Raw genomic sequence first — 27,692 nt, 5'->3', positions numbered from 1 at the left:
GTGCTCTTCCCAGAGTGGCCCCATCCCCTAAGGGTTAGAATATTTTCCAGGAATACTCAAACATGTAGTCTCCCATTCAAATGCAAACCAGGGTGGACCCTGCTCAGCAAAGGGGGCAATTTGTGCTTGTTACCACATGACCAGCTCTCCTCCCCCATGGACAGCCACCCTCTTGCATATCCTGCCTGGTCTTTTGTTGCAAGCTTATGGGGTCATTGGGGAGGTCTTATGCAGGGGTGGTCAGACAACCACAATTTATCTCAAGGATGGTTACTTAAGAGGCAGCTTTTTTAAAAAATAAAATAAAATACCCAGCTTCCTCACTGGGGTCCAGATTTTCCCATGGATATTGGCAATGCTCAAGGTCTAAGCTCTGCTTTGCGGGGGAGCCTCTAGAATGTGCATGGTTCCTTCCCCTGCCCAAGATCAACATGGTGGGATCTAGATTTTGAGAGCTAAACAAATTCACAGTGACCTCCAGCAGTGTCTAGTAGTAGCACTTCCTAGTGTTAGCCCCGGCCATCTTCTCAGCTAAGTGTGGCCAGCCCAGACGATAAGAATTCTGGGACTGCTCTTAGTGGAGTCATCCTGGTCTCATTAGTGGAGTCCTCCTGACTGGTGGTTCTCTGTGAAGTCAGGACCTTCTGCACACTGGTCAAGAGAGCAAAGGCAGCACTGGCAGGGTTTGGGGTCATTTCCGTGGTGGACAGGTGACCAGGTGCACGGAGAGGGACGTCACACACTTCATCCACCTCTTGGCACTTCACGCATGTGATGGAGCAGACTGCAAAAGCTCATGTTCAGTGGTCTTCCAGGTGTGACATGCTTTTTCAAGTTTTCCCTCTGGCAGACAAACATGGCCCTAACTCTGACCAAACTCCAGTAGCTGCTTGATAACTCTTCATACTGCCTGGCCAAAGAGAGAGGTCCTTCTGTGAGAAAGTGGAAGCCTTTCCCATTCTGTTTCCTAACCCCAATGGCAGCTTCTCCTAACTTGAAACCGGGAAATCTGTCTCTCTGCCACTGTGACAGACCAGTCAAGCAGCCCCCAAAATGTGTGATTGCTGCAGAGTTGGCCATGGTTCTGTGGGCTTGATTCAGCTTTTCTAGGGTTTCATTTAAAGCTTGGAAACAACTTACAGAGCCAGAATGACCCAGGACCACAAACTGAACTTAAAATTTATGAAGGTTTGGCCTGGCCTTCCAGAGTTTTTAAATCGTTATGAGGGGTTTTTAATGTACTAGGTTTTTTAGGGTCTTTAAATTGTTTTTTAACTGATTGTTTTATGGTATTTTAAAATGTTTGTTTTTATTGTTGACTGATTTTAACTGTTTTTGTTTAGTTTGTAAACTGTTCTGAGCCAAATTAGGAAGGGCGGTATAAAAATCCAATAAATAATAATAAAATGGGCTTTTGTGTGTTTCTCACGAGCAATGAGAGTTCTGCCATCTCCTCTTCAACAGGGATCCATTCACAGTTCTCCTGCAAAGCAGATCTGTCCTCCAAGACATCCCCTGCTCAAATGGTTAGAAAGGGGGGATGTGCCAGGGGTGTGCTTGTTGTGAAGTCTCTCACTTACATGCCAATGCCCTCCTGGCATGTCTTCTTATCACTGGTATGTGTGTGAGTTCCTCTGAACGGCTTCAGGTGTTCCTTTCTAAAACAAGGGAGGGCTGAGGACGTGTGTTGTGGGAAGGGCTGCCCGTTCTCCTGCACTATTTCCCCAGTCCAAGTCACCCCCTCCAAAGCTGCTGTTTGCCCCATGGAATAAACCACAGGTGATGTATGAGCACCTTTCCATTTCTGAAAGTCACGAGCAGCATTGCGGAGGGATCAGGACAACACTGCAGAGAAAAAGATGAAGGCCCTGCTCCCCAGTACCACAGCCACTCCTTTTCCTCTTCCCCTGGCAGCTACTTGGAACTTTTTAACCGCCGGGGTCCAGCCACAGCTCTCCTGCCATCTTGCCTAGATCTCCCCAGCATTTGGCAGTGAGCGTGCCCCTCTGAAGCTGCGTGAAGGGCTTTTCTGCAGGGGCCCAGGGCCAGTCTGCCACATGCTGCCCTGTGGCCCTTTGGTCCATCCTGACCAGTGCTGGAGCAGATCCCAAGGCTGCCTTCTTCTGGACCCCTGAGACCTGTCCTTGGTCCTGAAGTCCTTCCCGCCTGGAACAAGAGACCGGGATTTCTGCCTCCACCCTGTACAGAATTCAATAAAAGAGAGGTAACTTGCAACAGGACAGCAATCACGTTATATTAGACAAGGGGGAAGGACAAACCCATAACTCCACAATGTTCCTTATTTGGCACCTGTGATCATTTTTGTGCCTCCCTGTGCATGGAAAGAGCCCACAGCTGCCATGCGCAGCCCCACACAGAGCCAATTTTTCATCATAACGGCACTGCACCCAGGATCCCACTGAGGCATGACTGCTCTTGCCCCTGTGTGGAGGGAGGGAGCCCTGCAAACATCCATGGGGGGGGGGGAAATGCCACCTAATTCCTCTGAGTGGGACAGAACTGAAGGCGATTACTCCTGAGGCAGTGCTGGGGAAAGAACTGTAGCATAGAAGAATGTCATCTTGTGCCTGGAATCACAGGGTAGCCCACAAGATAACCACCTGTGCGGCACATCCCTGGCTGTATCCCGAGTTCAGGCTGTTGGTGCATCTAGCCCAGGAGTCTGACTGGCTGCACCTTTCCAAGGCCTCTCTCAGCCCGATGACCAGAGAGAAGGCAGGCAAAGAGGGAGCAAGCAGCAACTGGAGCATCAGTTCAGGAGAGCTGGGCTGGTGGCAGCAAGCAGGACTTGTGCCCTTAGCTAAGCAGGGTCTGCCCTGGTTGAATTTGAATGGGAGACTAGAAGCGTGAGCACTGGAAGAAACTCCCCTCCCCTTGGCAGCATCTCCAAGAGAGGACTGAGAGAGACTCCTGCCTGCAGCCTTGGAGAAGCCGCTGCCAGCCCGTGAAGACAATACTGGGCTAGATAGACCACTCAGTACACGGCAGCTTCCCTTGTCTCCATGGCAGGGATGGCGCCTGGGACCGCCGCCATGCAAAGCAGGTGCTCTGCCCCCAGTGATGCCATGGGTCCAGCATGGCCTCCTGGCCCCAAGAAGGGCCAGACTCTGCCTGCCAACTCGGGCCTGTGCCTCCGTGCGCCAGGACGGCAGCTTCTCACAGGCCGGAGTGGTTGGCCTCCGCTCTGCTGCGGGACAGCGCCACCCCCACCGTGGCCAGAGCTGGTACTGCGACCCTTCATCCCACCTGACCAGAAGGACCAATAGGGGCCAGGCTGGCTGGAGGCTCGCACTTGCTGCGGGCTTGGCGCCTCAGCTGAGCAGCCGGGTCCGACCCAGGAGCAAGAGGGGCCGCCGCCGCCGCTGCCCCACCTCGCCCTGCCACCAGCCCGCCCCACCCCGACTGCTGCCTCGACCCTCCCGAGCCTGGCCCCCCTGCCTGCTGCTTCTGCCCTGCCTGGAGAGCACCTCTGCTGCTGCTGCTGCTGCTGGTGGTGGTGCTGCTGGAGGCTCTTCTTCGGCTCCCCTCCAGAGCCCAGGCAGCTACCAAGAGGAGCTCCCGCACGGTCTTCTCCCCGACCCCTGCTGGGACCTTCTGCCCGGAGGGACGTTGGCCGGCTGGGTTCCCGGCACATCCCCGACGGCGGGCCCGCACGCCTCTGAGACTTTTCAAGCGGGGAAGGCGAGGAGGAGGAGGAGGAGGAGGAGGAGGAAGGCGCTCCGGGCGAAGCAACTTCAGCGCGCGGCCCAGCCAGGGAGGGGGCAGCAGCAGCAGCAGCAGCGGCCGGCGGGTGGCCGCCCCTTATAAGGCAGCAGCAGCAGCAGCAGCAGCAGCAGGAGGCGCGCAGGGCGGCGGTGGCCGCGGCGGCGCGGGGCGCTGCCGGAGGTGGTGCTGAAGGGACAGCTCTCGGCCGGCGGCGCCTCCCTCCCTCCCTCCCTCCCGCCAGACGGCCCGACACAGCTGCTGCCGCGGGAGCCTCAGCAGCAGCAGCAGCGGCGGCGGCAGCAGCAGCAGCCATGAGCCAGGCAGCCGCCTCGCCTCCTCCTTCTCCAGCCGCTGCCGCCGCGCCCGCCCCAGCCCGCGCCCCCGGCCCCCGCGGGGCCCCGCAGCGCCTCCGCCCCCAGCGCCGCCAGCAGCAGCAGCAGCAGCAGCAGGAGCCGCAGCAGGAGCCGGAGCCCTCCGCCGCCGCCGCCCGCGCCCCCAGCCCGGCGGGACCATGAAGCGGCAGAACGTGCGCACGCTGGCGCTGATCCTGTGCACCTTCACCTACCTGCTGGTGGGCGCCGCCGTCTTCGATGCTCTGGAGTCGGAGGCCGAGACGGCCGACTGCGCCCGGCTGGAGAAGAGGCAGCACGAGCTGATGAGCAAGTACAACCTCTCCGAGGCCAACTACGTGGAGCTGGAGGGGGTGGTGCTCAAGCTCAAGCCCCACAAGGCCGGCGTCCAGTGGCGCTTCGCCGGCTCCTTCTACTTCGCCATCACCGTCATCACCACCATCGGTAAGTAGCCCCGCGGGGTCAGCTTGTGTGTGTGTGGGGGGGCTCCTCTTTCTCTCCCTCCCTCTCGCACTCACTGCTGCAGGCTGGCCACTCGTCCGGTCGAGCTGCACTGAGAGCTTAGCCCGCCAGCTGTACCTGACGAGTGGCTCTCTGCCTCCAGCTCACCGCCGCCTCCCGTCCACCTGCAGTTCTGCTCTCTGCCCGACGCGCTGGGAGGCTCCGCGGGGAAGCGGCAGCGCCCCGGGTTTGGAGGCCGGCGGGGCAGAGAGTGGCTGTGCAGAGGAGGGGGCTCCAGACTTCGGGGCGGGAGGGCTGGGGGTGTCGTCGCCTGGCACATGGGGCCCACCCTTGCTGCCTTCCCTTCACCCCAGCGCTGACTGCAGCCCAGCGGCCCCGGCCCGCCTGGCTGCCCCCCTCGCTTGGCTCCTGCCCTGCCTCCCCCTTGAACGCGCCCCGGAGGAGGGGGGCGTGCGGCGGCGGTGGCGGCGGCTTCCCAGCAGTGCCTGGAAGGAACCGCCCTTGGGCCGCCGCCACCTGTCCGGTGCGGGCAGGCTGGACTCGAGCCTTCTTGCTTCCCCAGCCGGACCGCGGGAAGCGAGGGGGAGCGTGGGATGCATACCAAGGCGCCGCCGCCGCCGGAACAATGGAGACAAAGGGTCTTCCCTGGCAAGCGGCGGCAGCAGACAGACCCCTCCGCGCCCCCCATCCCAGAAGAGCCGCCCGAGTTGGCTGCTGGGGTCGGAAGGGCTGGCCGGGCTCCCCGGGGCGCATTCCCACTAGCTGCTTCCGAAGGAGCCTCGTTGGGAAAATCCCTCGTGGGGGGAATTATGGGGGGGGGGCACGCGGAGGATTAGCAAGGCTCCGAGTGCCGGGGGGGGGGGAATGTGCCTTCCCCTCGCCAAAGGGCGCCCCTTCGAGACCAACTAGCCGGCCATTCTCTGTTATCACACCTTACGTCTCTGTTGGGTAAAACCCCGTCGTGGGGGGGGGCGGTTCTGCTTCCGCCTCCCCCCAGTCGATAAGTGGCCACCTCCTAATCCACCTTCGTGACTGGAGAGCGAGCGAGAGCCGATCGGGGTGAGGGACAGTCCGGATCACGGATGAATAATCTGGCACAAACGGCATTTTGCCTGCGTGCCCTGAGAAGAGTGTGGGGAGGGGGAGGCAAGTGGAAGGCCCCCAACCCACAGGCCGGAAACTGCTCAGGTGTGGCCAGCCTTTTCCCTTCGCCTGCCCCAAAGGAGGAGAGCAGGAGACCGTGATTCAGGGCTTGTTTATGTGGAGAGCCCGACTGTCAGTTCACCAGTTTCCAAACATGTTGGCGGGCGGGGGGGGTCCTCACGGTGTCTGCAATGCGTAGGATTCCTGGGGGGGTGGGGAGCATCGTGCTGGAGATGGAGGGTGGCAGGGGCACCCCAGCATGGTAAATCCAGATAATCCAGGTAGGTAGCAACAGGCTCCTTTGCCCATCTCGGCCCTCCCAAGAAGAAGGCACTGTCTCCGATGAAACTCTAGTTAGGTTTCTAGTCCACCATAGCCCCCACCCCCCAAGATCCAGGCAAGGGATAATGTTGCCTTAACTGTTTTATGCAACAAAGATGTCAGGTAGTGGTGGTGGGGGGGCTGTCTCTGTTTTTTTGCAGAGGGATAGCTGAGATGGTGGACAGGGACAGTTTGGTCCAGAGCAAACATACTACCATCGATGTTCTCCAACTACGGTCCCCAGATGTTGTCGGACTACAACTCCCATCACCCACATCTGCAATGGCCAAAGAGTTGTAGACCATCAACCTCTAGGAACAGAGGAAGCTGCCATATACTGAGTCAGACCCTTGGTCCATCAAGCTCAATATTGTCTACACAGACTGGCAGCGGCTTCTCCAAGGCTGCAGGCAGGAGTCTCTCTCAGCCCTCTCTTGGAGATGCTGCTGCCAGGGAGGGAACTTGGAACCTTCTGCTCTTCTCAGAGTGGCTCCATCCCCTGAGGGGAATATCTGACAGTGCTCACACTTCTAGGCTCCCATTCATGTGCAACCAGGGTGGACCCTGCTTAGCTAAGGGGACAAGTCATGCTTGCTGCCACCAGACCAGCTCTTCTCCTCTGGGGACAAACATCAGAGAACCCCTCTGCACTACCATATTTGAGTTCCATGAAGTTTACTTATTAGTTTATGTGTTGGTGTTGGTGTTAGCCCACCTTATTCAAAAAACCCAGGATGGGTCACACCATGTGATCTGAGCATGGGGGCAGGCAGAAAAATGGGAAAACTTTGCACGCCTCCAAATCTCATTAAGTAAAACTTAGATATTCTGTGGTAGAAGGCTTTCATCGGAAAGAGAGAGGAATATGTTAATTTCCAAATTACATGTCAGCAATTTCGCATAGCCATATAACTGTCAAAGAAAATAAATTATACATGCAATTTTTGAGCCTAAAATATATAGCTGTTTGACATAGCTAAGCTGCAATTGTATGCATGCCTGCTAGGGACTATGTCGTGCTGAACTCAGTGGGATTTACTTCTAGGTAAATATAAATAGAATAATTTTGCATGATGAGTAAATATTATAAACATTTCACTTTTTTTCCTCTGACATTTCTGTTGTTAATAGGGACAAAAAGCTTTTTTTTTTATTTTTTAAATGCTCTTAAAAAACAGAAGTTATACATTTCGATTTTCAACACATTAAGCCAGATACAAATAGAGCGTTTTTAAAGGACAAACAAATGCAATTTGGTGCCGTTTGACGCGTGGAGGAAGAGATCAGTTTAAGCTCCTCTCTTGCTTGCAATCAGATTAATTCCTGATTTATGCCGCGGCTGCTCCACAGCAAGAGTGGAATTCTGGCCAAAGACCTCTCAGCGGCCAGACAGCCTTGAAGCTGCCTGCCTGGCTTCCAGATGATTTCCCAAATCTCCGGCTCTTAAAAGCTCTTTTGCACACAGTCTCTCTTTAATACAGCATTTGCTCACCCTGGGCTTGCTTTATTTTTAGAATATTCTGTTTGCTTGAGAACATTTCACTTCTGAACCCTCGCAAGGCTTTCCATGACTTTTCCTTTTCTTTCCCCATTTGCTGTTCTTCATGCTCAAATCACCTTTGTGAGGGAGGCCACTGTTGCTGTCTTAAAATATTTGTAAACCAATCGTGGCTCACCCCAACAAGCCGGGGGTATGTGTGTGTGCCAACGGAAGCAGGTTGCTCCTCTCTCTCCTGTCCCACCCGAGAGCCACACTGCCTGCAGGCTGGCGATTCATCAGGTGCAGCTCTACCTGATGAATGGCCAGCCTGCAGGCAGTTTGGCTCTTTCACAGGGCAAGAGAGAGAGAGAGGAACTGCCTGAGCTGCCTCTTTTGGTGCCCCCCTGGCTTGTTAGGGTTGGCCACTACTGTGTGTAACCCATCTTTCCAAAGTTTGAGGCAGTTTCCCGCACAACACCACACACACACACATACCTAGTCACAAAGAAACACACACCAGCGAACACACCAGAGCCACAGCAGGACTAGCAAGGCAGGGCCAGAAAGCTCCCTCTGTAGCTCTTCGGTCTTCTGGAAGGGGTCAGTTTGGCTTCCTCTCTGAAATGAGCAAGAACAGAGCCGTACTCCCCAGTGAGGCCATTCCACAGCCTCAGAGCCGTTTGTGGTCAGGGCCTTTCTCCTTGGCCACAGATGCCCTCAGCTCCCATGGAGGAAGGATCATGCCAAGAACGTAAAAGAGCAGCTGGGGCAGTGAGGGCTCCTGAGGTATGAGTTAGGAACATAGGGAGCAGCCTTCTACGGGGTCAGACCCTTGGTCCTTCTAGCTCAGCATTGTCTTCACAGACTGGCAGCAGCTTTTCCGAGGTTGCAGGCAGGAGTCTCCCTCAGCCCTATCTGGAGAAGCTGCCAGGGAGGGAACCTGGGACCTTCTGCATGCAAGCAGGCAAGTGATGTGATGTAAATAACGTACTAAAATGAATGACAGGGAATGCCCACTGAAAAGCCCTGGTTCCTCCCAGATGGCCATGGAATGCATCGGATTTCCAGATGGTCAACATATTCCTCTGGCCATTTGGAAGGAGCAACTTAGGAAGCTGCCTTCTACTGAGTCAGACCCTTGGCCCATCGGGCTCAGCATTGTCTGCACTGACTGGCAGCAGCTTCTCCAAGCTTCTCGGCAGGAGTCTCTCCCAGCCCGATCTTGGAGATGCTGCTGGAGATTGAACCTGGGACCTTCTTCTGCATCCAAGCAGATGTCCTACCCCTGAGCTATGATACCCGCAATGATGGCGCCGGGCCATCAAGGGCCTTTAAGGCAAGAAGCAGCAACTCGGTGGCTAGTTCAGAGTCGGCTGACTATGCTCCTGTCTCCCAGCTTCTGCCCCGAGACGGGCAAGAGCATTCGCCACTCGCTGAAACTCCCGGCCGTCTTCAAGGGCAGGCCCATGCAGGGGGCTTGGCTGGAGTCCACTGACGTTGCAGAAGCACAGGTGCGGTGTGGGGAACTGAGCCTGAGGGCCAGTTCCTTTTGGCCTCCCGGCAGGTGGCCACCCAGGAAGCCCTCAGCCCTGCAGGCCCCCCAGCTGCTTCGGCTCATGCAACAGCACCCCGAGCACCGACAGGGCTTCCTCCATAACATTGGTTGCTGGAATGACTTGGGGGAGGGCTTGCCCTCGAGGGACAGTGATCTGCTCCAGGCTGCTGAACAGGTCTGCCCTTGGGGTGGAAATCCTGCCTTCGGCCCAGTGGCCGAAGTGGAAATCCTGCCTTCGGCCCAGTGGCCGGCACTTTCTGTCTTCTTCCACCTCAGCTCAATGGCCGAACCTCATTGAAAGCCGTGAGAAATTTTCCATCGTTGTCCCAGTTTCGAATATCTGACATGCTGACACAGTGTGCTGCTGTGTGCCAGGGAAAAGAAGCATTTCCATTGCAGAGAGCTCCCTTAGCTCAGCAGTTTCTATCGTGCAAGGTGGGGATTCTCACTGACCCCTTCTTCCCTTGGATGTGCCTTGCACTACCTGGAAATATGTCCCTGAGGGCTGTGCAACCCTCAGGGACTTGTTTTCAAGTGGCATAGGGCACTTCTGGGAGGAGAGAGCGGCAAAAATCACTCCCTTGCATGACAGACGCTGTTGAGCTGTGGAGACTCTTTGCTGCGGGGATGCTTCTGGCTGGTACATGGCTGCACCCTTCGTTAGTACGTCAACCACTCTTATTTAAAAGATGCATATCCCACCCTTTCACCTGAATAGCACAGGATAGGGTTTCCCAAACTTTTCTAACCGATGTACCCCTTTTGTCACAAACTTTCAGCTCAGGTACCCCGTAGAGATTGTGTGTGTGTGTGTGTGTGTGTGTGTGCGTGTGTGCGTGCGTGCGCACTTGTACATATATACACAAATTTAAAAGGAACCATTCTGAGACAGGCTACTGCGGCCAGCGACTTACATTCGGACAAAGTTACTCATAAGCAGTCTTGTTGAAATTAATGGGAGAAGTTCTCTCGTCCCATTAACTTCAAAGGGAGCAGTCAGTGCTAATTTTCTGAAGCCTGTCATTCTAGCTAAGGGGAGGGGTATGCTGAGCTTCAGCATGCAGCCAGCCAATCAGGAACAGAGGAGGAGGGTCTTCAACTTCCTCCCTCCCCTTCTGTAGTGGACACATAGCTGAGGACGCGTCGGCTTCAAGCCAGCGACCCTCAGATGGGGAATGAATGGCGTGGCTGCAGCAGTGTAGGGAGGTGGGGAGGCTCTGGGAACCCCCCTGGGAGCCCTTCAAGTGCCCCTAGGGATATTAGTACCCCCTGCTGGAAACCCCTGGCATAGGAGACAGCAGAGAATAACCCCCCAAAACAACCCCAGCAGGCCTTTGACAAAAAAAGGAGCCACTTTATTCTCTATCGTCAGTAGGGAAGGGGCCATGCAGAACGTGCCCCCCCAACACACACACACACACACACACACACACACACACACACACACACACCCACCCACCCCAGAGAATTCTAAAGCCGTGAAGTTTCCTGCCAGCCAAACTTCAGATGATCTCAAGGAGCAATCAGGCTCATGTAGGAGAAGCTGGATTCCCAGATACAGGCCTGGTCTGAGGCGGTTTCGGGCTTTAAGGTAACTGCCCACCAGGGCACTGCGAGGTCTTTAAACGTTCTTGTGCCTGGGCGGATAGGGCCTGGCTCAGGCTCACAGCCCTGCCCCTACCCCGGCCCATTTGACACTTAAGCCTGTTCATGCTCTCTCAAGGAACCCAGTGCTCTCTTCCAGTTGTCAAAGCCCTTGGTCACCAATGCACCCATCCACACTGGGTTGCAGGGAGGACCAGCGCATGAAGGAACGGGTCTGGGGCAGGTGCCTAGCAGCTGGCCCGAGGCTGTTGGTGGGCATCCCTGCAGCAGCAAATGGGGCAACAAGTTGCACAGAGAGAATAGTGCCACCCAGAAGGTCTCCCCCTCCACTGTATCCCCACTGGCAGCGAGATATGGGGCTGGGCCTTTGGTGGAGACTGAAGCACTTGAAAGGATTCGGAGGGAAGGAAGCAGTCCTTCAGCACTCCAGGAGGCCTTGAGCGGGGCCTGGTGTAACACCAGCCTCCTTCCGTAGACTCCAAGAGAAGGAGGGTGGACGAGTTGAAATGGTGCTGGGGGTAGCCCACCCGGGGGTCGCTTCCAATAAAGGCGGGATAAGCCACCGGTGGGCTGGAGTGAGCTGCTTGTGCATGACGAGTGAAGAATCCGGCCGCTCCTCAGCCCCCTGTGATATTCCCCGCAGGCCAGAACTGTGATATGCAGGGCTGTCCTTAAGATGTTTCCAAATGGAGGCTTAAAGTGGTTTTTTCTTTCCCCAGACTGTAATGTTGGACGTAAAGCTTGTGTTGGCTGGGAAAGGAGATATGATTTCTCTGCTGGGCCCAAAGTCGGGTTGCAAAATGCAAATATTTCATTGCCAGAATGAGGGACACAAGTTTGGGGCTGGCTGGGGGGCAGGAAGTGTTTGCAACGGTCATCAAGAGCCTGAGTATCACTGACGTCTATGTCATGGAATGATCTGCTCTTGAATAGTGCCAGCAGGGTTATTATTTGGAGCAGATTCAAGTTATACCACTTTTCAACCCCAAACTTCTCAAAATCAGAAGCGGCTCGCCCCACCACCAAAATGAGGGACAAATGCTGTCCCTAGAGGGACCAGCATCTCATCCCTGAAATGAGGGATGTCCTGCCTAATGAGGGCAACCCTTGCCCCAAAGGAGCACCTCTGAGAGGAGAAGCCACAATTCAGCGCCAGGGCATGGAATCGGGGGGGGGGGGGCTGCTTGTTGGAGCGGCTGGTTGCTGAGATGGACGGCCGAGCCTGGGAGGTCTGCATGAAGGCAGAGGCTGTGCATGCCAAAGGGCCCAGGTGGGCACAGCCCTCCTCACCTGCTTCAGCTCAAAGGGTCTGAGTGGGAGGGCTGGGCAAGAAGACCCCGAGAGCAGCCAGCTCCAGCCAGAAGAGATGGGGTGGGGCTTGCTGGGGTCAGCATCAAATGGCTCTGTGACTGCTGGAGCGCCCCATAGAGGGAGGGAGCCAGTTTGGATCTGGCCAGGGCTGGTGATGATGACAGGGGGTTGCCCTCCAGCAACTTCCACATTGGACCCACACTTGAGCATTTGGCATGCTAATAGGTGTGCTGTAATTATTAGTCGCATTGTCAGTACAGAATAGGAGTTTTCTTGCTACAAGAACTGGATGGTCTCTTTCGTTTTGTAAAAGAGAGCCCTGATCAGTGGGGTGCAGCCATATGGGTGTGTGGGTTTTTTTGTAAGCACCAATAGTATCATTCCCATCGCGCATTGAATGTACAAAGTGTGTTGTGCATTCTTAGCAGAGCAACGGCTCTGGGGTCGTGTGATGTGCACAGGGCTTCCTCTCTGCAGGCGAAGGATGGCATCTCCAAGGCGGCGTTGGAGCCAGCAGAGACGTGGCAGAGGACCCAGGCACTGCATCAGGCCTTCTGGATGTGGCTGGCATGCCTCAGGCATGTTCTTGCCATTGTAGCGCGAGGGGAGGGGAGGGGAGGGGAGGGAGCCTGGCTGGTGCTCTTAACGGGCACAGGCTGCTTGGGAGTGAGCACAGGCGAGGTGAGGAGAGCCACCCCGGGAGCTGGGCAGGAGCAAGCCGAGAGAAGGGAGGGATTGGCGGTCCAGAGGGCGTCCATCCGGTGGGAGGAAAGGGAGCCACCCAAGAGCACAAGGGCCTCTCTGCCATCAGCTGGGGAGGCGGCGGCTGCTGCTGCTGCTGCTGCAGGCCCCTCCTCCTCCTCTGTCTGCAGGGCAGTGGCTGGGCGTGCAGGCAGGGCCAGGCTTCCTCCTGCACGCCAGCTTCCGGTTCTCTCCCTTGGCCCACTTGGCAGATGAGCAAAGACCACCCTTTGGTCAGAATGGGATGAGAGCAGAGCGTGGGGGGCGGGGGTGGTGGGGGTGGTAGGGGGCAGCTGCCGCCCTGGTCTGAGCCAGTAGTGGCATGCCACTTGCTTCCGTCCCCTGCCCGGCCCCCAACAGGCTTGCCCCCTTGTAGGCGGCCGCCGAGCAGGAGACAGAAAGACCTGTTTGGCGGGACACCACCCTTCCCCCCAGCCCACCTCTGGCATCACCTCCTCCTCACCTCCTGAAGCTCAAGCCAGGCACCTGCCGCTGCTCGCAGATGCACGGCCTTCTTTCCCCAGCGGAGGCCCACCTCTTCCTTCTGGGCCTCCCTCTGTTACCTGCCCTGTGCCAGCCATCTAGAAGGCATGCTCCTTGGGACGGGGACCTGGCACCGCGTTCTTACCCTGTCAAGCAAAGGGTGGGCAGGGATCAGTAGGCGGGGATCTACTGGTAGATCTCTGGGTGGCTTGCAGTGGGTTGGCGAGAGTTTCTGGCTCGCAGTGGCTTAGCAATAGCCCAACTGCAAGGTAAACCCAAGGTCTCTGCCATGGCTGGCCTTGTGCGGATGGCTTCTCTCCCAGCCTAGGCACTCCTCCCTGTCAAAGGGTCTTTGGATAGGGCAGTATATAAATGTAATAATGTGATGTATTAATCAATCAATTAATTAATTGATAGATATTAAATTAGCAAGCCACTGAACTGGCTGCCTTTGGTCAGGTCTTTGGGCAGCCTTGCCGGGCAGTTGAAAGTGTTGCATTAGAATCTCTGGCTGACGTACCACGCAGGGTTAGCGCACAGCCTGTGCTGCTGTGCGGTTTGGAAACACAACAATGCCGACACCGTTGTGAAAGAGCACTCCTGCACAGTCCCCTGAGAGGTCATGAACACCGTTGTGTGACTGTGCAGCCCTGATTTCCAGTGGCCGCACAGTGGCACCGCTGTGTGGGTGCAATTTTGGGGAGGTGTGCTGTGCAAGAACACTCCGGTGCCACTGCGCCAGTGTTGTGTTCTGACCCGCTCAGTAGCGTAGGCACTGTGCTGCTGCTGCCAAATTCCTGCACAGTACGTCAGCCTCTGCTGTTCAGTGACATGGATGTCACGGTGTTCACCCCCAGAGTGCAGCGATTCACACTCTGCATGTGCAGCTAAAACAACTGTGTGTGCAGTGGTGGTGCCCTCACTTCTGATGTTTTGTGGCTCATGTGTGTGAGCTTTTCAGAGGAGGGTTCCTTGCAAGCGGCACGGAGGGCTTCCAGGGGATGGAGAGGTTGGCAAAATCTGCTCCCCACGTGGGAGCCCCGTGCATCAGAGCTAGGGATGCTCACACTGCAGGCGTGGTTTTCTTAGCTGCATGCCTGCAGCATTACTTCGGATTTTGGCCATGGGGTGCAGCAGCTTTGGCCCCTGGGCCAGCCCCTCTGCCTCACCAGCCCCTCCCTCTTTCCCTCCCTCCCTTGCAGTTCCAGAGGCTGCTGGTTCAAGCCCCATTGCTGATGCTAAATTGGTCAAGCCAGTTAATCCAGGAAAGCTGAAGGCGGCTGGGTTTGAAACAAAATGTGAAGAGAGATTAGGTGGAATTATGGAGAGAGCAGGAAAGAGTGGAGGAAGAGGTCAAGGGCTGGCAAAGAATGCGCAGGGAAACGGGCCTGGGGTCCAGCTCAGAGCGGAATGGTTCAGCCACAAAGTGCCACCCGGGGCTCAGACTGGAGTGGAGGCTGGGACCTTCAAGAGCAGACTTAGTCTGCAAAGGTCAAAAATGCACCAGCAAGCCACATGTGTGTCACCACCAGTTGTGAATGATGCATGTGGAGGAAGTACTTTTTCACGCAGCGCAGAATTCATCTTTGGAACTCTCTGCCATGGGATGTGGGGAAGGCCACCAGCTTAGATGGCTTTAAAAGAGGCTTAGACAAATTCATGGAGGACCGGTCTATCAATGGCTAGCGGGATGCTGGGCTAGATGGGCCTGATCCAGCATGAACGAATGTGGCAAACAGGAAAGGATCCGGGTAATGCTGTTCCGGTGCTGATTGCAAGGAGAGCAGCAAACCCAGAAGCGTGTGCAGGAAACGCCAGCCATTTCCTTGCCTACACACAGGCCGCTCTGGACTGTGGGCACCACACGTGTGCTTGGCCACTTCAAGTCAGGCTCGCGATTTGTACTGGCATTGAAAGCACCCAGTGGGGAAATGGCTCTCACTAGAGAGTCTGGTGGGATGAGTGGGAATGAGCTTTGGGGTACAGGTCCTCACGTGCGCTTCCATCATGGGACCCTCTGTGCTCGATGCCGCCTGACGCCTGGCACCTGAATGAGTGAACTGAGCTGGCGTGCTGCCTCCCCCCACTCCCCCGCCCCGCTCCCAGTGGGGACGTTCTGCCCGCAGTGCTGCCTCTATAGCAAGGGCTTGTTCTCACAGGGACAGAAGCTGCTGCCAACTCCTGAGTCCGGCCGCTGGCCCAACTGTTCTCTGCTCTGACTGGCAGCAGCTTCCCAGGGGATTCTGCGTGCTAAGCAGGTGCTCTCTGCACTCTGCTGCCGAACTCTGCCCTGCCCCCACCCCCATTTCCCCATGCCAGATGTTGGGCATTTGTCCTGCATGAAACGTACACAGGGGGGAACCAAGCAGGGAAAGGCACTGATTCAGGAGCAGCCAGCCTCTTCTCTTTCTCATAGCCTTTGGGCTACTTGGGTCAAGCCCTGGCATTGAGAGCTGCCTCCCAGCGTCCTCAGTGGCCTCAGACACCATCTTGCAGGGCTGGGACTGTAGCCTAGGGAGCGTAGGAAGCTGCCACATACTGAGTCAGACATTGGTCTATCTAGCTCAGTATTGTCTTCACAGACTGGCAGCGGCTTCTCCAAGGCTGCAGGCAGGAATCTCTCTCCCAGCACTATCTCATTGGAGAGGCTGCCAGGGAGGGAACTGGGGACCTTCTGCTCTTCCCAGAGCGGCCCCATTATCCCCTGAGGGGAAACTCTTCCAGTGCTCACACTTCTAGTGCCTCTAAGATAGGGAATATCTTATAGTGCTCACACTTTATAGTCCTCACTCTTCTAGAGTCTAGTGACTCTGCATGCAGAAGGTCCCAGAGTTCATCCCCAGTAGCATCCCCTGTGAAAAGGATCAGAAGACCCAGAAGAGCCCTGCTGGGCTGGACCCGAACTATTCCAGCATCCTGTTTCCAGCAGTGGCCGGCCAGCTGACTCCAAGGAGCCCACAAGCAGGAAATGGAGGCCACACGCCTTCTCCTGCTTCTGCTCCCCAGCGACTCCCTGTTCAGAGGTCGACTGCCTGGATCTGAATAGTCCATCTGGCCACCAACACTCTCAGGCATTGGCAGACCTGACCTCCAGGAGTTTGCCTAATCTTTATTTATTTATTTAATTGAAATATTTCTGCAGTATACCGCTCAAAACTTACATCTCTGGGCAGTTTACAATTAAAATCAGTTAAAACATCAAATCAATCATCAATTAAAACCATTAAAAACATTAAAAACATTTAAACCCCAGTATTGATTTTTTTTTTAAAAACTCATCTAAAAAAATTTAAAGTCACCGAAGCTAGTGGCCATCACCTCATGCATAATTAGTCTATGGGATGCACTGTGGCAGTGAGTTCCTTAGACTGATTGTGCATGCTGTGAAGAAGGACTGTTTGTTCCTGAATCTCCTGCCCATCAAGTGTGTGTGTCAAGCAGCCCAAGAGATCCAGGGCTGCAAGCAAAGAGGAAACATTTCTTCTGACTGTCCATGATCATCACCATGCCATGCATGAGGGGTCTGGGAGAGAAGCCGAGCATCAGAGTTGACGGTGTCGGGCTCAATGAGCCGAGCCAAGTGTCGTTGTGTATTATCTTGGGGGTCACCTCTCAGCTTTCCGTCTGGCTTAACCCCTCAGTGCCCCTGCAAGCGATGTGGGCTCCACGAGGGGCTTATCCTCCCAAGGCAGGGGGAGCAAAGGAGGCACAGCAGCTCTGTCTGCTTCTCTCTCCCACCTCGCCCCAGCATTAACAAAGGCTGCACTGTCTGTCAGCTGGCCATTCATCAGGCAGAGCTGCAGCTGTACCTGATGAATGGCCAGCCTGTAGGCAGCGCAGCTCTCATGAACGCCAGGGTGGGAGAAAGAGGAGCAAACCGAGCTCCGGGAAGCAGAGGCAGCTGTGCCTCCTTAGGCACAGCTTGACTACTGGTGCAGATGGGCTGCCCCCACCCAGCAGACCCACATTCTTGCAGAAGGTCTCTTAAAGAGGTGGGAGGCCAGCAGATGTCTTGCAGAAGCTGAGACCCAAGCACATGTGCTCAGTTTCACTCTGTGACTTCTCTGAGAGGCTACAAGGCCATGGCATCAAGACAGAGGGAGCTGCCTCCTACCGAGTCAGACCCTTGGTCCATCCAGTTCAGTATTGTCTACACAGACTGGCAGCGGCGTCTCGAAGGTTGCAGGCAGGAATCTCCGCCCGGGTTGGAGATCAAGCCAGGGAGGGAACTTGGAATCTTCCGCAGGCAAAGTGCTCTTCCCAGAACGGCCTCCACCCCCCTAAGGGGAATCTCTTGCAGTGCTCACATGATGAGGCATAACGAACGGTGACTGGATCCAAACAAGACGGAAGTGCTCACTGTAGGAAGCCGCAGTTCAGGAAATGGGATAGATCTGCCTGTTCTGGAGGGGGTCACAGTCCCCCAGAAGGAACAGTTTCACAGTTTTGGGAGTACTTCTGGACCCAACCCTCTCTCCGATACCTCAGGTGGAGGCAGTGGCCAGGAGTGCTTTCTATCCACTCCGGCTAGTTCGCCTACTGCACCCTTTCCTTGAAGTGAGTGACCTTAAGACAGTCATTCACATGCTGGTGACCTCCAGGCTTGACTACTGCAATGCACTCTATGTGGGGCTGCCTTTGTATGTGTCCAGAAGCTGTAATTGGTGCAGAATGCTGCTGCCAGATTGGCCTCCAAGATGTCCTGTAGAGACCATATTACTTGGATTCTAAAAGATCTACACTGGCTACCAATAGGTTTCTGGGCAAAATACAAAGTGCTGGTTATTACCTATAAAACCCTTAATGGTTTGGGCCCACGGTGTTTAAGAGAATGCCTTCTTCGTTATGAACCCCGCCACCTATTAGGATTCTCAGGGGAGGTTCATCTGAAGGTGCCATCAGCTCGTCTGGTGGCTGGCGACTCAAAGGCGGGCCTTCTCTGTAGTTGCCCCAGGAAACTGTAAACCGCCTAGAGCTAATTGAGCAAAGAGACACCTTTTAAAGGTTCTCTTATGTCTGGCAGGGGGAGAGCAACTGGCCCTATCCAACCCCAGCACAGCATCCCTCCAGTGGCTGTGGCTGGCATCTGCCTTGTGTTTATGTTTAGACAGTGAGCCCTTTGTCAAAAGGGGACATTCTTATTTATGCATTATTTATTTTTCTATGTAAATCGCTTTGAGACCTTTGGTTGAAGAATAGTATATAAATATTCATAGCAGCAGCAGCAGTAGTAGCAGTGGAGACTTCGGTAGTGGGCAGTATACAAATTTATTAGATAGATATAGATAGATAGATAGATAGATAGATAGATAGATAGATAGATAGATAGATGTCATCTCTCATTCCAGGGCAAACCAGGGTGGACCCTGCTTAGCAAAGGGGACAGTTCATGCTTGCTACCACTAAGACCAGCTCTCCCCCATGGCACTTGCAGCTCTGAAGAGGGGCATGATGGAATAAGCCCCGTGGGCTTTGTTGCCCACAGAACGCCTCCCTGCTCCGCTGTACTGCACAGAATGTACGCAATCTCTGGCATCCTTGCCCTCACCTTGGCTGTGCAGCTCCACTCCGCTGCTGGCTGGAAATTGGCCTTGGCTGTGCTCCTGGGGCTGCACTGATCTCCCCGACTCTTCCCTGGTCTAGTTCTTGGAGAGTGGAGGAAATCTCCATGAGAGGACAAACTTCTAACAAAGCCTCAATGCCTGTTTTCGAGGCAGTTGGCCCAGAACTGCAGTTCTACATGCCAGAGACTGGTGCCCATCAGAGTTGAATCTGATGCTCGAACTGTGCACAACTGGGAACATAGGAAGCTGCCATATACTGAGTCAGACCATTGGTTTATCTAGCTCAGTATTGTCTTCACAGACTGGCAGTGGCTTCTCCAAGGTTGCAGGCAGGACTCTCTCTCAGCCCTATCTTGGAGATGCTGCCAGGGAAGGAACTTGGAACCTAGATGTTCTTCCCAGAGCGGCTCCATCCCCTAAGAGGGGAATATCTTACAGTGCTCACACATCAAGTCTCCCATTCATATGCAACCAGGGCAGACCCTGCTTAGCTAAGGGGACAAGACATGCTTGCTACCTCAAGACCAGCTCTCCTCTCCAACTGGTGTAGGCTGGTGGAGAAATACCACCCAAAGGGTCCTGGCGGTGAGAAAGCATGTCCAGTGCCAATCCAGTGTTATCTGCTGAAAGGAAACCTAGCCAATTAATTGGAGGAGTTGGAGATCATCGGTAGATGAGGGTTTCACATCCGCTCTGCCCTTACCTTTCTCACTATAGGTTCTAGTTAAGCAGGAGTTGTTCTTAAGGTGTGTTTGGCTTAGTCTGGCCTTTAAAACATGAACAAAGTTTCTTGATGGGTTGACAGGGCTGCTGCTGCTGCTGCTACAACAAATATTTATATACCTCTGTGCCGCCTGAAAAGGTGTCCCTGAGCATTCAGCAGCAGAGAGGGTGGCCCAGGAGGTTCCACGCAGAGGGCTTCCTGGGGGAGGGATTGGAAATTGCCGCTTCCCCTCAGCACCAGGGCAATTAGTTGGGATGTGTTGCCTGGCTGCTCCCTTGCTGCACCTCTGCATCCTTGCTCTGTATGTCAATGACTGTTTTTGTAAATGATGGAGGTTACAGAATCCAGCTTTTCTGGGTGCAGAATTTTTAATGGCCTGGTCGCAATTTAGTGGTTTCAGCATGGAGGACACCCAGTTCTGCACATACGCAGCCATGCAGGCGTGTTTGTGTCTGAGCACAGAACCGGGACTTCATTTGTCCAAAGCTGGGTCTCCTTTTATTTTCTCCAGTCTCTCCCCCCCTTGGCAAAAGCTGACAGCTGCTTCTCTGCTGCAGTGCTACTGCTGGGCCAGTTCTGATGCTTGTCGTCACCAGGATTGCGTCGGTGCCTTTCTTGGCCAGCCTCTGCTCTCCCGGCAAGATGCAACGTGTTTCTGCTTTTGCCTGAGAGGGGAAATGATGTCCCACTGAGGACGCTCACTTTGACGTAGACACCCATATGGCTGCTTGCTCTTGGGAAGTGGATAGAGGGTGCAAGAGAGGAGGAATGGAAAGTCTGTGTTTAAGGGGCAAACCAGAGATGATGTTGAATGCATCATTTACACTTACACTGTGCTGAAATTGTGCTGAAAATAGAAAGTGCCTGGGAAATCAGGATTTGTGCAATGACATATGGGGAGGGGGCATTCTACGCTTTTCTGCTGTGTTGTGATCCCAGTGAAAATGACCCCCCCGCCATTGCTATTAGTCCTGGGAGACGGGTTTGTACTGGAGCCTATGGAAGCGTCCCTCCTGAGGTCTACAGCAGCTTCAGAGGGGGCCTTTCCCTCAGGATGGTGGTTCAAGAGGAAAGGGTTCAGTGCCCCGCACCCAAGGGCCCTGATCAGGACCCAGCGGCTGCTGTTTGAATGAAGAAGAAACACAAGCGCAAGTGACGCATTGCAGCCAGCTTGACCCCAAGGCTCAGAGCCGTGGGTCACGGTGAGCCACAGGCTGCTGTGGAGGAGGCCCATCCCTCTTCCTGTGGCACAGTGCCTTCTTGGCATGCATGGGGTCCCGGCGGGATCCTTGGTGGCGCAGTGGTAAAACTGCCGCCCTGTAACCAGAAGGTTACAAGTTCGCTCCTGACCAGGGGCTCAAGGTTGACTCAGCCTTCCATCCTTCCGAGGTCGGTAAAATGAGTACCCAGAATGTTGGGGGCAATATGCTAAATCATTGTAAACCGCTTAGAGAGCTCCGGCTATAGAGCGGTATATAAATGTAAGTGCTATTGCTATTGCTATTCATGGCATTTCCTGTTGCATGCGGCCAGGGGAGTGACCCCACCCGGCAATGGATTACCGAGGCATCAGCCGGGCAGCAGCAAGATCTCCCCGACTGCTGCCGCCGCCAGAGAGCAGCTCTTTGGGACTGGTCTGACCCTGGCCACTTTGCAAGGGATGGATGCCTCCCTTCGCTCTCCTCCTTGCAAAGCCTCTGGAGACCCATGGGTGAGGCCGGGAGTGATGTTGTTTGCCTCCTCATGCAGGTTGTCTGTCTCTCCCCCACCCCGCCATGACCGCTCTGCCACCTCTTGGGATGGCTGCCCACACCCCAGTCCTGGCTGCAGGTCCCCTGTCGGAAAGAACCATGGTGGATGGGACTGGGGGAGCCAGCAGGAAGAGACGAGATACGTTTTAGGTGGTATAAAGATCTGTTAGATAAATGAATAATACATCAATAAAGAAGACGGAAGAGAAGGAAAGGTTGGCTGCCCCCTTTGCCATCAAGTAACACTGACGTAGGATTCCTGGACTGGTGAGGAGTTCCCTCTGCTTGCCTTTGGGAAGTTCAGAACGGCTTGCGCAGGGCTGGGGCCAGGCAGTCAGCCGTCCCCAAGACCTCTCCTGCTCTTGCTCTCCCAGTCATGGTAGTCCTGTGCTGCTGGCTTCTGCCCTGATTGGCTTTGCTTCCCACCCCAGCAAGATGGCTCTTCACTTGGGCTTCCAGATGGGGCTTTTCACTCTATGGTTGCCTGCTCAGAAAGGGAGGAAGGGCAGTGCTGTGGCGTCGGCTGTTTGCAGAGCGGCCATGTTCCAGTGGGGGGGAGGGGGTTCTGATGGAGTGTGAGCAGGCCATTGGGCAAAGGAGTCGGGAGCTGGCGGGCAGGCGGGCACATGGCCTGCTTGATTGGAGCCGGAGGATATAACTGCTTCCTCATCCTCCCGCACGGTGCCATAGGCCCACCAAAATAAGGGCGGAGCTGAGCTTGAGGTCTGTTTGGACTATACCTGGGAGCCAGGACAGGTGTGGCCTTAGCCGTGTTGAAGAGAATCCTGGCTTTGGTGGGAGGGGGCGGCTTCCACTTCCTCTGCTGGACCACAGACATCCGGGAAATCAGGCATCGGCAAAGGCTGCTGGGTGCACTTCGTGTTCAGCGTCTGTGTTTTGCCAACCCTGAGCAGTGGATTTGCTTCCACAGACAACCTGGCTGCCTATTTGAAGTTCAGCCAGCCTGGTTTGCACAGCCACTTCTTTCTTTCAATGTTGTCAATAGCTCTCTTAAAGGCCCTGGCAATGTTTATGTATACAAGTGCTCGTACTGCATCATAGGCTCGGTAGTCTTACGAAACAGTCCATTGCTTCTGCACGTGCATGCTGTTTAGGGCTAAGTGGTCGCGAGGGTTATGCTGAAGGTGCAGCTGTTGTACTTGTGTCTTGCAGAGGGGGTCTGGGGTGAAAGCCTTGCATGCTCCTGCTGCACATTACAATGTTATAGAGCAAAGTTTATTATGGGGCACATGCAAACGTAAATTAAAAATTAAAATTCTTCCTTGAAATCCCGAGTAAATCTGGTTACAATTGTTAATACAATTCTACTTCTGGTTATAAGGAATTTATTTATTGTTTGATTTATTGTTTGATTTATTGTTTGATTTCTGCCTTTCATTAAAACAATCTCAAGGTGGTTCACACAAAAGTTAAGACTACAACAATTTTTGTGGATCAACAGTTCGTAAGATTGATTATTTACTTACTTACTTACTTACTTCATCTATCTTATTCATCTATCTATCTATCTATCTATCTATCTATCTATCTATCTATCTATCTATACATACATACATACATACATACATACATACATACATACATACATATATATCTCACTCTTACTCTCAGGAGCCAAAGTGGTGTACCATGGTTATGTTTATGCTCACAACAACTCTGTGAGGTAGGTTAGGCTGAGAGTTAAGGGACTGGCCCCAAAGTCTCCTCAGTCTCTGCCACGAGATGTGGTGACAGCCAACAACCTGGATGGCTTGAAGAGGGGTTTGGATAACTCCATGGAGGAGAGGTCTATCAACGGCTACTAGTCAGAGGGCTACAGGCCACCTCCAGCCTCCAAGGCAGGATGCCTCTGAGTACTAGTTGCAGGGGAGTAACAGCAGGAGAGAGGGCATGCCCTCAACTCCTGTGCCTGTGGCTTCCAGCGGCATCTGGTGGGCCACTGTATGAAACAGGAGGATGGACTAGATGGACTTCCTTGGGCCTGATCCAGCAGGGCTGATCTTATGTTCTACAGTCCTAATCCAATACTCGAACTATGACACCACACTGACTCTCTCCCCAGTCCCAGTTGAAGGCCCCATACTTCTATGAGTCTGTGTTCTGTTTGCTATCCCCTCTCAGATCACTTTGCTAGTGTGGAGACGTGGTTCCATTTGAAGGCTGTGGGAGGAAGAAAGGGACATCATCCTAAATTATTTTTAAAAGGGTTTTGTGAATTGTGGATGATGCAAGTCATTTAATGGGACTAGAGCAAGACCTGCTGTTCTGGTAGCTCCCGGTCTTAATGCTCACATCAGTTTTGGAGGATGAATACAACTGACGGAAGCCCGGGTGGGTGCGTGGCTGGGGGAGTCAGTCATGTGACTTGCCTCTGGGCCCCCCCCAAGGCAGTGGGCCCCCAGACAACTGTCTCCCCTTGCCCTGTTATAGTTACACCCCTGGTCTTCCTCTTCTGTAGGGAGACAGCAGCCGCCAGTACTCAAATCCCCTCTCTCAGACCTATTTGCATGCCTAGCAACCACCCCACATTGCATAAGGGAGAGAGATTAGCTCTCCTCTAGCTTGGGCGCCCCTGTGCCCTTCCTCTCTCTGTCCTTCACGTCTTCCTCCCCCTTTAAGAAGTTTCAGGAAGCCTTGAAGGGAGGGGAAGTTGGCAGTGGGGGTCTGGGTGGTGGTTCTCTCTGGGGAGGCCTCATCTGGCTTGAGGGGTGGCATATTTCCTCCCCCCCCCACATACTCCAAGGTTTAGGTTGCTTCCAGGGTTGCTTTTGACCTCTGCTGAGTGGGCAAGAATGCTGAATAAACATCAGCCTAACAGCGGGAAAGCAACTTGCCTGGAGAGCAGGAGGTTGTCGGTCCGAATCCCTGCTGGTGTGTTTCCCAAACTATGGGAAACTCCGATATCGGGCAGCAGCGATATAGGAAGGTGCTGAAAGGCCTCATCTCCTACTGCGTGAGAGAAGGGCAACCACTTTGATTCTTTGGGTGAAAGGAATTCTGTCAATGTGTCCCTTGTCCTACAAACAATGGCTGACAGAGAGAGCAAGGATACAGCCTAACAGAATGCCCCAACTCACTGCAGCAGTGCACGGGGAAAGGGGCCATTTGGGGCGTCCTCCCCTTCCTCAGGAAGTCCTCCGTGCATAACCCTCAAGGACATTTGGGGGGGTGGCTCAGAGGGATTCCTGGGGAAAGGGGAGCGTGTCAAAAACTGCCCCTTACCCGGGCAGTGGAGCAGTTAGTTGCAAAGCTCTGTTAGGCTGCCCTCTCCCGGCAGCCTCTACCGTTGCTCTGTATGTCAGGCGATGCTGTTATCAGGTACATAGGAACACAGGAAACTGCCATATACTGAGTCAGACCATTGGTCTATCTAGCTCAGTGTTGTCTTCACAGACTGGCAGCGGCTTCTCCAAGATTGCAGGCAGGAATCTCTCTCAGCCCACTCTTGGAGATGCCACCAGGGAGGGAACTTGGAACCTTCTGCTCTTCCCAGAGCGGCTTCATCCCCTGAGGGGAAGATCTTGCAGTGCTCACACATCAAGTCTCCCATTCAGATGCAACCAGGGCAGACCCTGCTTAGCTACAGGTATGGGGACAAGTCATGCTTGCTACCACAAGACCAGCTCTCCTTAAGGTGAGCTCTTAATTAAGGTGTGCAGCTCTTAATTAATGTGTGCAGCTCTCCAGTGGCCATGTAGGCAGTAGCCGTGGTGCACAGTGTGGTCGTGCATTTACCTAGATGTGCACCACCCCCACTCAGAGTCTCCTCGAGGTCTGGAATCAAGAGCTGAGCCCTCAAGCAAGAAAAGCCTAGCAACCCACCCTTGGGGTTTTTTGCTTCTAATTTCTCAAAGACCAGCACAAAGGGGCTGCCTGATCATATCCAGATAAAGTTCCTCAGTGGGACGACTCAGGAGTTACTCTCAAGGGCCACTTAATTTCCAAGGGGCCAAATCCTTTGAACAACGGAGTCAGGATATCAGCAAGTGAGTGCAGACTCTCAGAGTACCGGAAGCAACCCTAATGCCGAATTACGTTACTAAATATCAAGCAAAAGTCTCCATAGTCCCTTTTAGAACATGCAAGATTTGTTCCGCTCTTGGAGGAGAGCAGGTCTTGCGGTAGCAAGCATGAATTGTCCCCTTTGCTCAGCAGGGTCCACGCTGATTTGCATTTGAATGGGAGACTACTTGTGAACACTGTGAGATAATCCCCTTAGGGGATGGAGCTGCTGTGGAAAGAGCCCCTGCCTGCTTGCATGCAGAAGACTCCATGTTGCCTCCCTGGCATCTCTAGATAGTGTTGGGAGAGACTCCTGCCTGCAACCTTGAAGAAGCTGCTGCCAGTCTGTGTAGACAATACTGAGCTGGATGGACCAATGGTCTGACTCAGTATATGGCAGCTTCCTATGTTCTATGTTTTTCCCCTCGTGGACTGCTCTTTTGAGGCTGGGGGTCTTGATTGGCTAATGGGAGGGAATGAGATATCTGGAGAGAAGGAAGGGAGAAAGTCAGGGGTTGGTATCCACAGGCTTACCTCGAGCACTGGAACATAGGAAGTAGCCTTCTACCGAGTCAGACCATTGCTCCATCTAGCTCAGTATTGTCAACCCAGACTGGCAGTGGCTTTTCCAAGGTTGCAGGCAGGAGGCTCTCTCAGCCCTATCTGGAAATGCCAGGGAGGGAATGTGGAACCTTCTGCATGCAGATGCTCTTCTCAGAGTGGCCCCATCCCCAAAGGGGAATCTCTTACAGCACTCACATATGTAGTCTCCCATTCAAATGCAAACCATGGCAGACCCTGCTTAGCAGAGGGGGAAAATTCATGCTTGCTACAAAAAGACCAGCTCTCCCCACTTCTGAATCACTGGAAGACTGAACTAGCATGGAAATTCCTGAGAGGCTGTAAGGTATATTTCCCCTTTACAATAACATATTTTTAGAAGCCAGATAAAGTCTAGGAAACAGCAAATTAAGGCAAAGCACACCGGTTAGCACAAACTGTCCTTTTGCTAATTTCCCTCAGCTGAAGTTCTCGGGAGGGCCGAATCAGAGCTCTGATGGAAAAGGAGGCAGGTTTGGGAACAGGCTAGTTTTCTTCTCCTATTCCAAATAAAAGATCCATAGAATCTGCCGATCTCCTCCCACACAAACAAAAGGTAGAAGCGCAGGCAGTTGCTGAAACGCTTTCTAACTTATTTCTTTGCTAAAAATGTAATTATTTTTAGTGCCTAGACATGTAAAAAGGCAACGTATTTGCATGGAATCCAATGCCGCATGCGGCTTCTGCTTGCAATGAGGCATTGGATTTGGGCTGGAAGGGGGTTAAAGGCAGCCACTGAACGAGGCTGGGGGTTCCCAAGCAAGGGTCCCCAGACATTATTGGACTGCAGCTAAAACCATCCTGCACTCACTCAAGAAACCTCTTACCAAATATATGGAATGACAGTATTACTAAACAAGGGGGCTGTTCACATGACTGCGCTTGCGGGCAGGTGTGTGTGTGGGGGGGGGGGGAGCCAGGGTTCAACCTACTTTGCAGGGGAGTCACAGCAGGAGGGAGGACATGCCCTCAGCTCCTGCCTGTGGGATTCTCGGAGGCATCTGGTGGGCCACTGTGTGAAACAGGAGGCTGGACTAGATGGGCCTCCTTGGGCCTGATCCAGCAGGGCTGTTCTTAGGTCCCCCCAAATGATCATGTGCAGCCCCTGCTTTTTGCAAGATGCAGACCCATATGACCTTCACTGCAGGAAGCAGTGCGGGTAAATAGAGGCCTGGGACTCATGATCCTGGCCTCCGCATACCCCACAAGTGCCTTGGGGGACGGGCTCTCTGGGCACCCATCTCTGTGTCTCCTCAGCGCCATGGAGGTGAGGAGACACATGAGCCCGGCAGCCAGTGAAGGAAGCATTTGCTCCCTCAGCCTTGGCTAGGAGCTGGACTCAGGAGCAGCAGGGTTAGGCCGGGCAGGAGTGGCAGAATCCTTGCAGACCTCGGCACTCCTCACGAGCAGCCTAGCCCAATCTTGGCCGCTCGTGAGAACAGCCTCAATATGTATGGGTCTATCAATGGCTACTAGTCTTATGGCTATAAGTTGCCTCTAGGCTCAGAGGCAGTTGCAAGGGAGCAACCACAGCAGGAGAGAGGGCATGCACCTACCTCTTGCCTAGGGGCTCCCCAGAGGCATCTGGTGGGCCAGTGTGTGAAACAGGATGCTGGAGTGGAGGGGCTTCCTTGGGCCTGATCCAGCAGGGCCTATGTTTACTCATTGAATATAATATCATAGACCATCATGAAACCATTGCTCTATAGTCACATGTTAAAAGAAGCTTATCTTTTTTGAAAATAAACAAGGAATCATCTTTCGCTTGGGCTCCTTTAACTGGAGATAGCACTTGAGACGGGGAAGGGGAACCTGGATGCTGCTTGTTGAGTGAGTGAGATCTCCTTGCTGCC

General features: G+C 54.0%; 1 protein-coding gene across 1 annotated transcript in view; it reads left to right on the top strand.

Annotated features, from left to right (window-relative positions):
* The first annotated feature begins 4,237 nt into the window (after positions 1 to 4,237).
* The window catches only part of KCNK3 (potassium two pore domain channel subfamily K member 3), a 97,092-nt gene continuing 73,637 nt past the window's right edge, over positions 4,238 to 27,692 (top strand). The window contains exon 1 of the mRNA XM_053250020.1: positions 4,238 to 4,520. Coding sequence (XP_053105995.1) covers positions 4,238 to 4,520 — 283 coding nt within the window. The remainder of the gene's footprint in view (positions 4,521 to 27,692) is intronic.

Source organism: Hemicordylus capensis, chromosome 1, assembly GCF_027244095.1.
Source record: "Hemicordylus capensis ecotype Gifberg chromosome 1, rHemCap1.1.pri, whole genome shotgun sequence".
Lineage (NCBI taxonomy): Eukaryota > Metazoa > Chordata > Lepidosauria > Squamata > Cordylidae > Hemicordylus > Hemicordylus capensis.
This window is presented reverse-complemented; position numbering and strand designations above follow the sequence as displayed.